General features: G+C 52.5%; 1 protein-coding gene across 1 annotated transcript; it reads left to right on the forward strand.

Moving 5' to 3' along the window:
* Positions 1-2767: 2767 nt before the first annotated feature.
* On the forward strand, positions 2768-14918 carry LOC128931725 (uncharacterized). The gene is made up of 5 exons (XM_078370587.1): positions 2768-2870; positions 6802-6905; positions 7122-7167; positions 10901-11141; positions 12549-14918. Exons 2-5 carry the CDS (start codon positions 6879-6881, stop codon positions 12679-12681), a joined length of 447 nt encoding a protein of 148 aa, XP_078226713.1. The 5' UTR covers positions 2768-2870; positions 6802-6878; the 3' UTR covers positions 12682-14918.
* Positions 14919-15164: the final 246 nt, after the last annotated feature.

A 15164-nucleotide genomic window follows, 5' to 3' on the forward strand; every position in this document is an offset into this window, starting at 1 on the left:
CAGGTGGTGGGGTGGGGACACTACGCCTTGGGGCCCATGGGATCTCTTGGAGTCATAATGAGGTCCTTCCCACATCTCTTCATTGTAATCACATTCCCACTTACCCAGGTGGGATCCAAAATGGCATCGAAGGAGGAGCCTGTAGAGCTCACTGGGAGTCCTGAATTTTCTCTTCTGCTGGGACCTGAGGCGGAAGACTGCTCACTCATGGAGGCCCTGATGATATGAGTCCTATCTATTTGAACCTGGCTAGGTATCCCGCACACCCCTCTTCCAGGCTTTGCCAATCTCGCTGCTTTCCCCTCCGCTTTCACTGCCACCACCTTTCCCACAATCAATTCTTAAAGGGGTCATAGACTGACTTCCCAGAGCCAGGTACAAGTCGAATAAACCTTGCCAGTGCACATGCTCAAGACACAGGCTGTTCCTCAGGTCATAGTGTTGTTCAACATTGCCCCAGTGATGGGTTCATGAGAGATCACAAAGGAGGAGACCCCATGATAGTATGTCAGGAATGGGGCTCAGGCTTCTCCTCACCAGGATGTCTACAGTACATTTTCCAGAGGCCAGGATTCACTGAATGTGGGCCAGGAGGAAGAAACCTCAGGTGGAGGGTGGGCCGAGGAGGCAGCACAGAATCCCAGCAGGCCTGTGCTGACCCGGTATAAGTGAGTCTCCCCAAATGTCATGCCCTGGTCATCTCCAGGACATTTCTGCCTGTGTTCCTGAGGGCTACTCTCTCACTTGATGGTCCTAGTGGTGGACAACAGAACCCTGCAGCTTCAGGAGCTGCTGAGGGTTGAGTGATATTCTGCCACTGCAGTGTGTCTGTGTGTGTGGAAGAGGTGTTGTTTGTGTTTGCACACCTTTATGTCTTTCTCTGATTTCTCTCTCTCCTTTCCGGCTTCCTTTCTTTTTCACTCTCTGCGTCTGTGTGGATGGATGTGTGTGCCTGAGTGTATATGTTGGGATGAATGTGCCCTGTGCACCAGAGTGCTGTTTCTTGTACTACAGCCTCTCGTTTGCTGAGCCTCTCCCTGCATCTCTGCTGGGTCACATGGCTGGTCATGTCGTTTACTTGCCAGTTCCAGATATCATTTGTGATGGCCTGGACATCGTGGGGAGGGAACTGTGTCGGACAAGCGTGAGTTTACTCAACTCTTCATTCTAAGTGGCCTCTTTCTTAGGACCAAGAAGATCACACCCCCAGCCATGGACAAATGTCTCACCAAAGCTTACTGTTCACTAGCAGGAGAAGTGAGAAGTGAACAATCAAAGAATATGGTGCTCACTTCTCTCACCTTTGTCCTCATCGAGAAATCTAGCCACAGCTCGACACAGGGCCTTATCAGGGCACCAAGAACAGGATGTGTCAAGCATCTTTGTCAATCCAATGCAGGCCATCTCAAAATTTGGCACTCCCCCTACCTGATGTCTGCAGTGTTGGCAGTGTGCTGCATTTAGCCTGGACTCTGGCCTAGGCTCTGTCTTCCCTTTTTCTCTGTCTGCCCCATTTCTGAGACGTCTACAGTCTTTTTGGTCTAGCACAGTGTCTTCAACAGAAAACACTCTCCAGTCCAGCAGAGGGAAACCTTGTGGGGATGCGTTTCAAGTCCGTTTCCCCCTCCAAAGATGTTTCTGGATATTTGGACGGGTGAGATGGTAGTGGAGCTCTGAGCTTCCAAACCATGTGGGACACAGGCATTCTCTCTGTCCCCATGTCCTTCTGGATGGCTGCCTGGCTGGCCTTTGCCCTCTCCAAAAGGCACTGTTGCAACTCACCTGCCTTTCCTCTCTCATTCTTGAGGGCCATCCGGCTTTTTTGCTCCTGGGGAAAGTGCCTTCATGCACTGAATCTTTTGGCTGACACGAATGCCAGGTAGTGGGTCAAAGGTGCAGGCGAGGTTGTGTCCTGCTGAGTGGAGACACCACATCATGTGGCCCATGGGATCTCTCTGTGTCGAGCCAAGCCTTTCCTGCCTGTTTCCATCACAATCCCACTCCTGCTTACTCAGGTTGGATCCAGCAGAGGATCCAGTGCAGAGTCCAGAGAGCCCATGGGGTGCCTTGAATTTCCTACTCTTCTGGGAGCTGAAGCAGAAGACTGCTCTCTCATGGAGGCCCCGAGGGCATGAGTCCTATGGATTTGATTCTCCCTTGCTCTCCCATATGCCTCTTTCCCAGGACACTTGAAACTCATCACTTTCACCACCACTGTGTCCACCAAAACCTTTGTATCATCTATATCTTTTTTTTTTGAGACGGAGTTTCGCTCGTTACCCAGGCTGGAGTGCAGTGGCGCAATCTCGGCTCATCGCAACCTCCGCCTCCTGGGTTCAGGCAATTCTCCTGCCTCAGCCTCCTGAGTAGCTGGGATTACAGGCATGTGCCACCATGCCCAGCTAATTTTTTGCATTTTCAGTGGAGACGGGGTTTCACCATGTTGACCAGGTTGGTCTCGATCTCTCGTGATCCACCCGCCTCGGCCTCCCAAAGTGCTGGGGTTACAGGCTTGAGCCACCGTGCCTGGCCTCATCTATATCTTAAAGGGGCTGCAGCCTGACTTCCCAGAGGAGTTTGAGTCAACTTGTCTCACCAGTGTGCAAGCCTGAGGCATGAGTCACTGTTCAGGTCATACTGATGTTCGCTGTTGCCCCGGTGATAGGTTCCTGAGACATCACAATGGAGAATCTCCTGTGGCAGTGTGTCAGGAATGGGGCTCAGGCCCCTCCCTGCCATTATGTCCATAGGATAGTCTCTAGAGGCCAGGATTCGCTGAAGTGAGACGAGGAGGAAGGGTCTTCAGGTGGAGGGAACTCCAAGAAAGCAGCACGGAATCCCTGTCTCAGGCCTGCACTAACCGGGTACAGGTGAGTCTCCCTAAATGTCGTGTCCTGGTCATCGCCAGGACATTTCTGTCTGTGGGCCCATGGGTTGCTCTCTCATTCAAGGGTCCTAGTGGGGGACAACAGAAACCTGCAACTTCATGGGCTGCCCTGGTGTGAGTCATACTATGCCACTGCTGTGTGTCTGTGTGTGGAGTGGTGTTGGTGCGTGTGCGCCTTACGTCTCTTTCTAATTTCTCTCTCTTCTTTCCTGCTCCCTCTCTTTCTCACTCTCTGCATCTCTGTATGTGCATGTGTTTGTGTGTGTGTGTGTGTGTGTGTGTGTGTGTGTGTGTGTGTGTGTTGGTACATGTGTGCCCTGTGAGCCTGAGGGCAGTTTCTTCAATGACGGCCTCTGTTTTACTGAGCCTCTTCCCTCATCTCTGCCTGGGTCATGTGGCCCATTGTCAGTCATTTCCCAGGTGGTTCCAGCTGCCCTTTGTGAGTGAAGTCCTGGGGAACATGGGGAGGGAGCTGCATCAGACCAGCATGGGTTTCAGTCACCTACCCATCCTGAGCTGCCTCTTTCTTAGGACCAAGATGAACACACACCCCAGCCATGGACAAATACCTCACCACAGCTCATTGTCCACTTGCAGAAGGCTGCACACTGACCTCAAAGAACATGGTTCTCACTTTTCTTGCCTTTGCTCATTGAGAAATCTAGCCACAGCTCAACACAGGGCTGGTTCAGGACTCCAAGAACAGGATGTGGCAAGCATCTCTCTCATTGCAACATTGGCCTTCCTGGCCAAGACAACCACTTCACACTCTCACCCCCCAGATGCCTGTGGAGGTGGCGTTGTGCTGTATTTGGCCTGGACTCTGACATAGGCTCTGTCCTCCCTCTTTTTCTGTCTGCCCTGTTTCTGAGAAGCCTAGATACTTCTTGGTCTGGCTTAGTGTCTTCAACAGAGAACACTCCCCAGTACAGCAGGGGGAAACCTTATGGGGATCTGTTTCATGTTCCTTTCCCCCTCCAAACCTGTTTATGGAAAATTGGGCAGGTGCAATGATTGTGGAGATCTGGGCTTCCACCCCCATGTAGGATAGGGATGCTCTCTCAGTCTCCATGTCCCACTGGATGGCTGCCAGGCTGGCCTTTGCCCTCTCCACAAGGCAGTGTTGCAATTTTCCTGCCACATCTCTCTCATTCTTGAGGGCCATCTGGCTCCTCTGCTCCTGGGGAAAATGCCTTCAAGCAGTGAATTTTTGGCTGCCACCAATGCCAGGGAGTGGGCCAAAGGAATTGTGTTCACTGGATCAGGGAAGGTTGTGTCTGGGGAATCTGACAGGGGACTGGGTGGAGACACTATGTTTTGGAGCCCTTAGGATCTCTCTGTGCTCAGGTCAGGCCCTCCCTGCCTCTCTCCATTGTAATCCCATTTCCGCTTACCCAAGTGGGATCCACCACTAGGATGCTAGGGTCGGAGAGCAGCCCACAGCAGTCAGGCAGAGGTGTCCTGGAGATTAAAGAAGCACGACATTTCAGGAGACTTCCCTGTACCCAATTGGCACAGGTCTGAGATGGGGATTCCGAGCTGCTTCCCTGGTGCTACCTCTCCCTGAGGTTTCTTCCTCCTGGCCCACCTTCAGTGAATCCTGGCCTCCTGAGATTATTCTGTGCATGTCCTGTCAAGGAGGGGCCTGAGTTCTGTTCTTGACATACTGCCAAAGGGGACTACTCCTTTGTGACTTCTCAGGAACCCATCACTGGGGCAATGGTGAACCTCATTTGACCAGATGAGTGGCTCGTGCCTCACACTTGGGCACTGGCAAGGTGACTTGATTTGCACTTGGCTCTGGGAAGTCAAGCTGTGGCCCCACTAAGAAATGGCTGTGGCAGAGGTGGTGATGGATAAAACAGCAGTGAATGCTGTGGGTTTGGGGTGGCCTGGGAAAAGGGCATGTGTGAGACCAAGCCAGGGCCAAACCCATAGGATTCTTGTCCTCATGGCCTCCACAAGCGAGCAGTCTTCTGCTTCAGCTCCCAGTGGAAAAGAAGAGTCAGGGCACCCAATAAGCTCTCCAGACTCCACCTCAGATTCCATGTTGGATCCCATCTGGGTATTTGGGAATTGGCTTAAAATGGAGAGAGGAGAGAAGGGCCTTGCTCGGGCACAGAGAGATCCCATGGCCCCCAAGGCATGTTGTTCCCTCCCAGCCACCTGTCTGGTTCCATGGACACAAATTCCCCTGCACCCAGTGAACCCAATCCCTTTGGCCAGCTCCTTACCATCCATGGTAGCCAAAAGATTCAGTGCTTGAAGGCACTTTCCCCAGGAGCAGAGGAGGTGGGTGGCACTGAAGAATGAGAGAGGAAGTGCAGGTGAATTGCAGTGCCACCTTGTGGAGAGGGCAAAGGCCAGCCTGGCAGCTATCCAGTGGGACATGGAGACCAAAAGATCGTCCCTGTCTCACACAAGGATCGAAGCCCAGAGCTCCATGATTATTGCACCTGCCCAATCATCTAGAAACAGGTTTGGAGGGGAAAAAGAACATAAAACAAATCCCCATGAAGTTTCCCCTTGCTAGACTGGGGAGTGTTCTCTGTTGAAGACACTGAGCCAGACAAAGAAGACTCTAGGCTTCTCAGAAGCGAGGCATACAGAGAAAGAGGGAGGATAGAGCCTAGGGCAGAGTCCAGGCCAAATACAACACAATGACACCTCCATAGGCATCGGGTGGCTGGATGGAGTGCCAAACGGTTGACTTGGACAGAGGCCAGCATTGGCATGAGAGAGATGCTTGCCACATCCTGTTCTTCGTGCCCTGTTCAGTCCCTGTGTTGAGCTGTGGCTAGATTTCTCATTGAGGGCACAGGAGAGAAAAGTGAGAACCATCTTCTTTCAGATTGGTTGGCAGCCCTCCTACAGGTGGACAGTGAGCTGTGGTAAGGCTGTTGTCCATGGCTGGGGGTGTGGTCAACTTGGTCCTAAGAAAGAGGCTGCTCCAGATAGGGAGGTGACTAAAACCCATGCTGGTCCTACAAAGCTCCCTCCCCATGTTTCCCAGGCTTTCACAAATGACAGCTGGAACCACCAGGGCAAGGACTGATGTCAGGCCACAAGACCCAGGCAGAGACATGAAAAGAGGCTCAGCAAAAGTGAGGCCATCATGCAAGAAACCACCTCCGGAGCACAGGGCACATGCATCCCAAAACACACATATACACACACAAACACATGCAAACACACAGACGGAGACAGTGAGAAAGAGAGGGAGTGGGAAAAAAGAAAGAGAAATCAGAGAAAGACATTCAGGTGCAAACACACAAACAGCACCCTTTCCACACACACAGAAACACAGAAGTGGCAGAGTATCACTCACACTCAGGCAGCCTCTGAAGTGGCAGGGTTTTCTTGTCCACCACCAGGACCCTCGGGTGAGAGAGCAGTCCATGGGAACAGAGGCAGAAGTGTCCTGGAGATGACCAGGGCATGACATTTGGGGAGATTCACCTTTACCTTGTTGGTGTAGGCCTGAGATTGGGATTCTGAGCTGCTTCTCTGGCACTCCCTCCATTTGAGGTTTCTCCCTCCTGGCCCACCTTCTACAAATCCTGTCCTCCAGATACTTTCCTGTGGACGTCCTGGTGAGGAAGGGCCTGAGCCCCTTTCCTGACACACTGCCACAGTGGACTCTTCCTTTGTGAAGTCTCAGGAACCCATCTAAGGGACAACGGTGAATGTCACTATGTCCCGAGGAGCATCTCATGCCTTGTGAATGCACACATGCGTGGCCAAGTTGACTCGTGCCTGGCTTTAAGAAGTCAGTCTGCAGCCCCTTTAAGAAATGGCTGCAGAGAAGGTGGCGGCAGAGAAAGCAGCAGCGAAAGCGATGGGTTTGGGGAGGTCTTGGAAGGGGCAGGTGCGAGACCAAGCCAGGGTGAAACCCATATTACTCGTGTCCTCAGGGCCTCCACAAGTGAGCGGTCTTCTGTTTTAGCTGCCAGAAGAGGAGACTCAGGACTCCCCATGGGCCCTCCAGACTATGAATCCCATTTTACATCCAATCTGGGTAAGCAGGAATGGGTTTGCAATGGAGAGAGGTGGGAAGGACCTCCTAGGGAATAGAGAGGTTCCATGGGCCCCAAGGTATGATGTCTCCACCCCACCACCCAGCAGGTACTCCAGACAAAACCTCACCTGCACCCAGTGAAGTCGAATTTCTTTGGCTCACTCTCTGGCATCTGTGACAGCCAAAACTTTCAGTGCTTTAAGTCTCTTTCCCCAGGAGCCAAGATTCTGGATGGCCCTCAAGAATGAGAGAAGACGAGCAGGTGAATTCCAACAACGCCTTTTGGAGGGGTCAAAGGCTGGCCAGAAAGCCATCCAGTGGAACATGGAGACCAAGAGAGGAAACTGACATGAAACACATCCCCATGAGTCCCTGCTGGACTGGGGAGTGTTCTCTGTTGAACACACTGAGCCAGACTAAGAAGTCTCTAGGCTTCTCAGAAATGGGACAGACAGAGAAAGAGGGAGGCCAGAGGCCAGGCCAAATACAGCACAATGCCACCTCTATGGGCATCTGGCCAGAGTGGGGGAATGCCAAATGGTTGAGTTGGCCAGAAAGGCCAGCGGTCAAGAGGCAGGGATGCTTCCCACATCCCATTCTTTCTGCCCAGTTCTGGACCTGTGTCAAAGTGTGGCTAGATTTCTCAGTGAGGGTAAAGATGAGAGAAGTGAGTAATGTCTTCTTTGAGGTCAGAGGGCAGCCCACCTGCAGGTGGACAGTAAGCGGTGGTGAAACTTTTGTCCATGGCTTGGGGGAGTTATCATCTAGGTCCTAGGAAAGAGGCCCTTCAGGACGGTGTAGTGACTGAAAACCATGCTGGTCCGACACAGCTTTCTCCCCACATTTCATAGGCCTCACAAATTCCAGCTGGAACTGCCAGGGAAATGACTGACAACCAGCCATGAGACCCAGCAGGGACATAGTGAGAGGCTCAGCAAAAGCGAGTCTTTGATGCATGAAACCACCCTCCAGCACACGGGGCACAAAACGTCCACACACACACACACACACACACACACACACACACGCACATGCACACATATGCACACACACAGACACAGACAGAGAAAGAGAGGAGTGGGAAACGAGAGAGAAAACAGAGAGAGACGTACAGGCACACACACACACACAAATAACACACCTTCCACACACACAGACACACAGCAGTGGCAGAGTATCACTCACACCCCAGCATCCCCTGAAGCTGCAGAGTTCTGTTGTCTACCATTTGGACCCTGTGAGCCCACAGGCACACAGACAGAGATGTCCTGGAGATGACCAGGGCATGACATCTGGGGAACACACCTGTACCCCATCGTCACAGGCCTGAGATGAATTCTGCGATGCTTCCCCTGCACTCCCTACACCTGAAATCTCTTCCTTCTGGCCCACCTTCAGCATATCCTGGACTCCAGAAACTATCCTGTGGAGGTCCTGGTGAGGAGGGACCTAAGCCCCATTCCTGAACACACTGCCAGAGGGGGCTCTGCCTTTCTTATGTCTCAGGAACACCATCACCAAAGAAATGGTGAACTTCACTATAAACCCAGGAGTGGCTTGTGTCTCGTGCATGTGCACTGGCGAGGCCAACTCGAATTGCACCTGGCTCTGGGAAGTCAGGGTGCATCTCCTTTAAAGAATGGCTGCGGCAGAGGAGGTGGTGGAGAGAGTGGCAGTGAAAGTGGCGGGTTTGGGGAGGCAGGAATAAGGGGCATGCACGAGATGAAGCCAGGGTCAAACCCATAGGACTTGAGTCCTCCTGGCCTCCACGAATGAGCAGTCTTCTGCTTTGAATCTTGGGGGAAGGGGAGTCAGGGCACTCGATGGGCACTCTGGACTCTGTCTCAGATTCCATATTGGATCCCACCTGGGTAAGCAGAAATGGGATTTCAATGGAGAGGAGTGGGAAGAGCCTCACTCAGGCACAAAGAGATCCCAAGGTCCCCAAAGTGTTTTGTCCCCACCTCACCTCACAGCAGGTACCCTGGACACAACCTCCCTAGCACCCAGCAAAACCTAATTCCTTTGTCCAGCTTCCTGGCGTTTGTGACAGTCATAAGGGTCAGTGCTTGAAGCCACTTTCCCAAGGAGCAGAGGAGTGGGATGGTCCTAAAGAATAAGAGAGGAAGGCCAGGTAAATTGCAACACTACCTTGTGAGGACAGCAAAGGCCAGTCAGGCAGACAACCAGTGGGAGATGGAGACCAAGAGAGCATCCCTGTCCTACCAGGGTTGCAATTCTCCTGCGCATCCTCTCTCACTATTGAGGGACATCTGGCTCCTCTGCTCATGGGGAAATGTCTTCGAGCACTGAATTTTTCAGTGACATGGATGCCAGGGAGCAGTCCAAAGGGATTGGGTTTTGCTGGACGAAGGGGAGGTTTTGTCTGGGGAACCTGCTGTCTGGCAGGGTGGAGACACCATGCCTTGGGGCCCATGGGATCTCTTTGTGACCCAGCAAGGCACTACACGCCTCTCTCCATTGTAATCCCAATAGGACACTCAGGTCAGAGAGCAGCCCATGGGCACTGAGGCAGAGGTGTCCTGAAGATGACAAGGGCACAACATTTGGGGAGACTCGCCTATACCCTGTCAGCACAGGCCTGAGACTGGGACTCCACGCTGTTTCCCCAGTGCTCACTCCACCTGAGGTTTCTTCCTCTTGGCTCACCTTTAGCAAATACTGGCCTCCTGAGACCATCCTATCGATGTTCTTGCAAGGAGGGGCATCAGCCCTGTTCCTGACACTCTGCCATAGGGATATCCTGATTTGTGACTTCTCAGGAACCCATCACAGGGGCAATGATGAACCTCACTATGACCCAGGGAGAGGCTTGTGCCTCGTGCACGCTAACTGGTGAGACTGACTTGACTCTCACCTGGCTCTGGGAAGTCATGCTGCAGCCCCTTTAATAATTGGCTGAGGAGGAGGTGGCAGTGGAGAAATTGGTGGCAAAAGCGGCGGGCTTGGGGAGGCCTGGGAAACAGACGTGTGTGAGACCAGGCCAGGGCCAAACCCACAGGACTCATGTCCTCAGGGCCTCTACAAGTGAGCTGTCTTCTGTTTTGGCTCCTGGCAGGAGAGGAGATTCAGGACTTCCTATGGGCTCTCTGGACTCTGCCTTGGATCCCATTTTAGATCCCACCAGAGTATGTGGGAATTGGATTAAAATGGAGAGAAGCCAGAATAACTTCACTGGGGCACAGATAGATCCCATGGGCCCCAAGGCATGGTGTCCACACCCCACCACTCATCAGGTACCCCAGATGCAATCTCCTCTGCACCCAGCAAAACCCAATCCGTTTGGCTAGCTCCCCCGCAGCCAAAAGATTCAGTGCTTGAAGGCACATTTCCCAGGAGCAGAGGAGACAGAGGGTCCTCAAGAATGAGAGGAAGGGCAGGTGAATTGCACCACTGCCTGTTGGATAGGGCAAAGGCCCACCAGGTAGCCATCTAGTGGGACATGGAGGGGAAGGGAACATAAAACACATCCACATGAAGTTTTCCCCTGCTGGACTGGAAAGTGTTCTCTGTTGAAGACACTGAGCCAGACCAAGAAGCCTCTAGGCTTCTCAGAAATGGGTTAGACAGAGAAAGAGGGAGGACAGAGCACAGGCAAGAGTCCAGACCAATAGAGCAACCTGTAACCTCCACGGGCATCGGGTGGCTGGTGGGAGTGCCAGACGTTGTCTTGGACAGAAAGGCCAGTGTTGGAGTGACAGAGATGCTTGCCACATCCCGTTCTTGTCCTGTGGTCCCTGCCCTGTGTTGAGTTGAGGCTAGATTTCTCAATGAGGGCAAAGGTGAGAGAAGTGAGAACCACCTTCCTTGAGGTCAGTGGGCAGCCCTCCTGCAGGTGGACAGTGAGCTGTGGTGAGGATTTTGTCCACTGCTTGGAGGTGTGGTAGACTTGGTCATAAGAAAGAGGACACACAGGATAGGGAGGTGACTGAAACCCATGATGGCCTGAAGCAGCTCTCTCCCCACATTGCCAGGCTTCACGAACGCCAGATGGAACCACTGGAGAAAGAGTGATGACTGGACAGGCAGTGGGTTTGTGGAGGCCTGGAGAAAAGGCATGGATGAGACAGTCAGGTTCAAACCCATAGGACTCATGTCCTCAGGGCCTCCACAAGCTATCAGTCTTCTGCTTCAACTCCTCATGGAAGAGGCGATTAAAGGTGCCAAATGGGCTTTCCAGATTCCACCTCGGATCATATGTTGGACCCCACCTAGGTAAGTGGGAATGAAATTACAATGGAGGAAGGAGGAAAGTGCCTCGCTGGGGCACAGGTAGATCTCATGGGCCCCAAGGCATGATGTCCCCACCCTGCCACCCATCAGGTATACCAGACACAATGTCTTCTGCACCCAGCAAAACCCAATCCCTTTGGCCAGCTCCCTGGAATCCATGGCAGCCAAAAGATTCAGTGCTTGAATGTACTTACTCAGGATCAGAGGAGCCGGTTGACCCTCAAGAATCAGAGAGCAAGGGCAGGTGAATTGCAACATCGCCTTGTGCAGAGAATAATAGTCAGCCAGGCAGACATCCAGTGGGACACAGAGAACAAGAGAGCTTCCCTGTCCTACATGGGGATGGAAGCCCAGAGCTCCAGGATCATTGCACCTGCCCAGTCATCCAGAAACAGCTTTGGATGGAGAAAGGGACATGAAATGCATCCCCATGAAGTTTCCTCCTGCTGGACTGGGGTGAGTTCTCTGTTGAAGGCACCGAGTGAGACCAAGAATAGTCTCAGCTTCTCAGACAGAGAACATGAGAGGACAGAGCCTAAGCCAGAGTCCAGTCAAAATACAGCACAATGCCACCTCCAAGGGCATCTATGATGAGGGGAGTGCCAAATGGTTGACTTGGCTAGAAAGGCCAGTGTTACAGTGACAGAAATGCTTACCACATCCCGTTCTTGGCACCCTGTTCTGGCCCTGTGTTGAGCTCTTACTAGATTTCTCAATGAGTGAAAAGTCAAGAGAAGTGAGAACCATTTCCTTTGAAGTAGATGGCAGCCCTCCTGTAGGAGGACAGTGAGCTGTGGTGAGGCCTTTGTCCATAGCTGGGGGTTGTGGTCATCTTGGCCCTAATAAAGAGGCCGCTTAGGTTGGGGAGGTAACTGAAACCCATGCTGGTCTGAGGCAACTCCCTCTCCACATTGCCCAGGCCTTCACAAATGCCAGGTGAAACCGCCCGGGAAATGACTGACAATCGACAACCCAACTCAGACAGAGACATGGGAAGAGACTCAGCAAAAGAGAGGCTGTCATTGAAGAAACCGCCCTCTGGTGCACAGGACACATGGGTCCCAACACACATGCATGCGTGCACATGCACACACACCCATGCTCACACACAGACACATAGAGTGAGAGAGAGGGATCAGGAAAGAAGAGAGAGACAAATCAGAGGGAGACATACAGGCACACACACAAACAACACCCCTTCCACATACACAGACACACAGCAATGGCAGAGTATAACTCACCCCCAGGGAGTGCTGAAGCTGCAGTGTTTTGTTTTGCACCACTAGGACCATCAGGTGAGAGAGTAGGCCACAGGCACACAGGGAGAGGTGTCCTGGAAATGACCAGGGCATGACATTTGTGAGACTCACCTGTATCTTTTTCCCTCAGGCCTGAGACTGGAATTCCAAGCTGCTTCCCGGGCTCTTTCTCTGCCCGAGGTTTCTTCTTCTTGGCCCACCTTAGGCAAATCCTGGCCTCCGGAGACAACAGAACTGCAGATCCAGGAGCTGCCTGGGAGTGAGTTATAAATTGCCACTGCTGTGTGTCTGTGTGTGTATGGAAGTGGTATCGTTGTGTGTGTGCACTTTTATGTCTCTCGGTGATTTCTCTCTCGCTCCTTTCCCACTCTCTCTTTCTCACTCTCTGCAACTGTGTACATGTGTGTGCCTGTGTGTGTTGGTACAGGTGTTTCCTGTGTGATGGAGGACATTTTCTTGCATGACGGCCTCTCTTTTGCTGAGCCTCTCCCCTCGTCTCTGCCTGGGTCATGTGACTGGCCATCAGTGGTTTGCTCTTTGGTTCCAGCTGGCGTCTGTGAAGTCCTGGGCAACATGGAGAGGGAGCTGCATGGGACCAGCATGGGTTTCAGTCACCTCCCAATCCTAAGTGGCCTCTTTTTTAGGACCAAGATGACCATACCCCCAGCCATGGACAAAATCCTCAACATAGCTCACTGTCCACTTGCAGGAGGTCTGACCAGCAACCCTAAAGAAGGCTCTTCATTTCATAGTGAAGATGGCTCTCACTACTCTTGCCTTTGCACACCTTGAGAAATCTAGCCACAGCTGGACACAACAGGACACCAAGAATGGGATGTGGCAAGCATCTCTCTCACTCTAACAGTGGCCTTTCTGAAACAGTTTGGCACTCCTTCCCCCTTCCACAATGCTGTGAAGGTGGCATTGTGATGTATTTGGCCTGGACTCTGGCTTATGCTCTGTCCTGTCTCTTTCTCCATCTACCCTCTTTCTGAAAAGCTTGGAGGTTTCTTAGGCTGTCTCAGTGTCTTCAAGAAAGAACACTCCCCAGTCCAGCAGGGGGAAATGCCTTGGGAATGCGTTTCATCTCCGTTTCCCCCTCTAAACCTGTTTCTGGATGATTGGGCAAGTTCAATGGTCATGGATCTCTGGGTTTCCTTACCCATGTGAAACAGGGATGCTCTCTCAGTCTCCATGTCCCCCTGGCTGGCTGCCTGGCTTGCACTGGCCCTCACCACATGTCAGCGTTGCAATTCACCTGCCCTTCCTCTTTCATTCTTGATGGCTATCTGGCTCGTCTGCCCCTGGGGAAAGTGCCTTCAAGTACTGAATATTTTGGCTGTCACGGATGCCAGGGAACAGGCCAAAGGGATTGGGTTTTGCTGGGTGCAGGGGAGGTTGAGTCTGGAGTACCTGCCAGGTGGCAGTGTGGGGACACTACGTTTTGGGGCCTATGGGATCTCTCTGTGCCAGAGCAAGATTATTCCCACAATTGAATCCGAGGAGGACTCTGAAGAGCCCATCTTATGCCCGGAGGACACAAGTCCTATGGGTTTGAAAGAAGAGATCCAGGGCAACCGATGGTCTCTCTGGTGTTCATCTTGGATCCCATGTTGAATCCCACCTGTGTAAGTGGGAATGGGATTACAATGGCGAGGGGCAGGAAGTGCCTCGCTTGGGCACAGAGAGATCCTATGAGCCTTAAGGTGTGGTGTCACCACCCTGACTCCTGGCAGGTACCCACTACGCAACCTCCCCTGCACTCAGCTTAATCCAATCCCTTTGGCCCACTCCTAGCATCCATGGCAGCCAAAAGATTCAGTGCTTGAAGGCATTTTTCCAAGGAACAGAGGAGATGGATGGCCCTCAAGAATGAGAGAGGAAGGTAGGGTGACCTGCCACAGTGCTGCCTGGTGGAGAGGGCAAAGGCCAGACAGGCAGACATTCAGTGGGACATGGAGACTGAGAGGGAGTCCCTGTCCCACACTGGGATGGAAGCCCAGAGCTCCACGATCATCACACCTGTCCAATCATCCAGAAGCAGCTTTGGAGGAGGAAATAGACATGAAACGCATCCCCATGAAAGTTTCCCCCTATTGGAATGGGGAATGTTCTCTGTTGAAGACACTGAGCCAGATTAAGAAACCTCTAGTCTTCTGAGAAACAAGGCAGACAGTGAAAGAGGGAGGACAGAGCCTAGGCCAGAGTCCAGGCCAAATACAGCAAAATGCCACCTCCCAGGACATCTGGGGTGTGCAGTGCCAAATGGTTACCTTGCCCAGAATGGCTAGTGTTGGTGTGACAGAGATGCTTCCCACATCCCGGCCCCTTTAAGAAATAGCTGTGGTGTAGGTGGCAGCAGAGAAAGCAGCAGATTTGGGGAGGTCGGGGATAGGGGTGTGCAAGGGACCAATCCAGGTTCAAACCAATAGGACTCATGTCCACATGGCCTCCACGGGTGAGCAGTTTTCTGCTTTGGCTCCCAGGGGAAGAGGAGATTCAGGGCTCCTAATAGGCTCTCGGATCTCCACCTTGGATGCCACTGTAGATCCTACCTGGGTAAGCAAGAATGGGATTACAATGGAGAAAGGCAGAAAGGCCCTCACTGGGGCCCAGAGAGACCCCATGGGTCACGAGGCATGCTGTTCCCACCCTGCCACCTGGCAGGTACCCTGTGGCAACCTCCTTTGCACCCAGAAAAACCCAATTGCTTTGGTTCACTTCCTGGCATCCGTGGCAGTCAAAA

The sequence above is a fragment of the Callithrix jacchus genome, chromosome 4, assembly GCF_049354715.1.
Source record: "Callithrix jacchus isolate 240 chromosome 4, calJac240_pri, whole genome shotgun sequence".
Taxonomy (NCBI): Eukaryota; Metazoa; Chordata; class Mammalia; order Primates; family Cebidae; genus Callithrix; species Callithrix jacchus.

Coding starts and splice junctions, on each gene's coding strand:
- LOC128931725 (XM_078370587.1), top strand. CDS start 6,879: ATGAATCCCATTTTACATCCAATCTGG. Junction 6,906..7,121: donor CCATTTTACATCCAATCTGG/GTAAGCAGGAAT, acceptor CTCTTTCCCCAG/GAGCCAAGATTCTGGATGGC. Junction 7,168..10,900: donor GAATGAGAGAAGACGAGCAG/GTGAATTCCAAC, acceptor CCACATTGCCAG/GCTTCACGAACGCCAGATGG.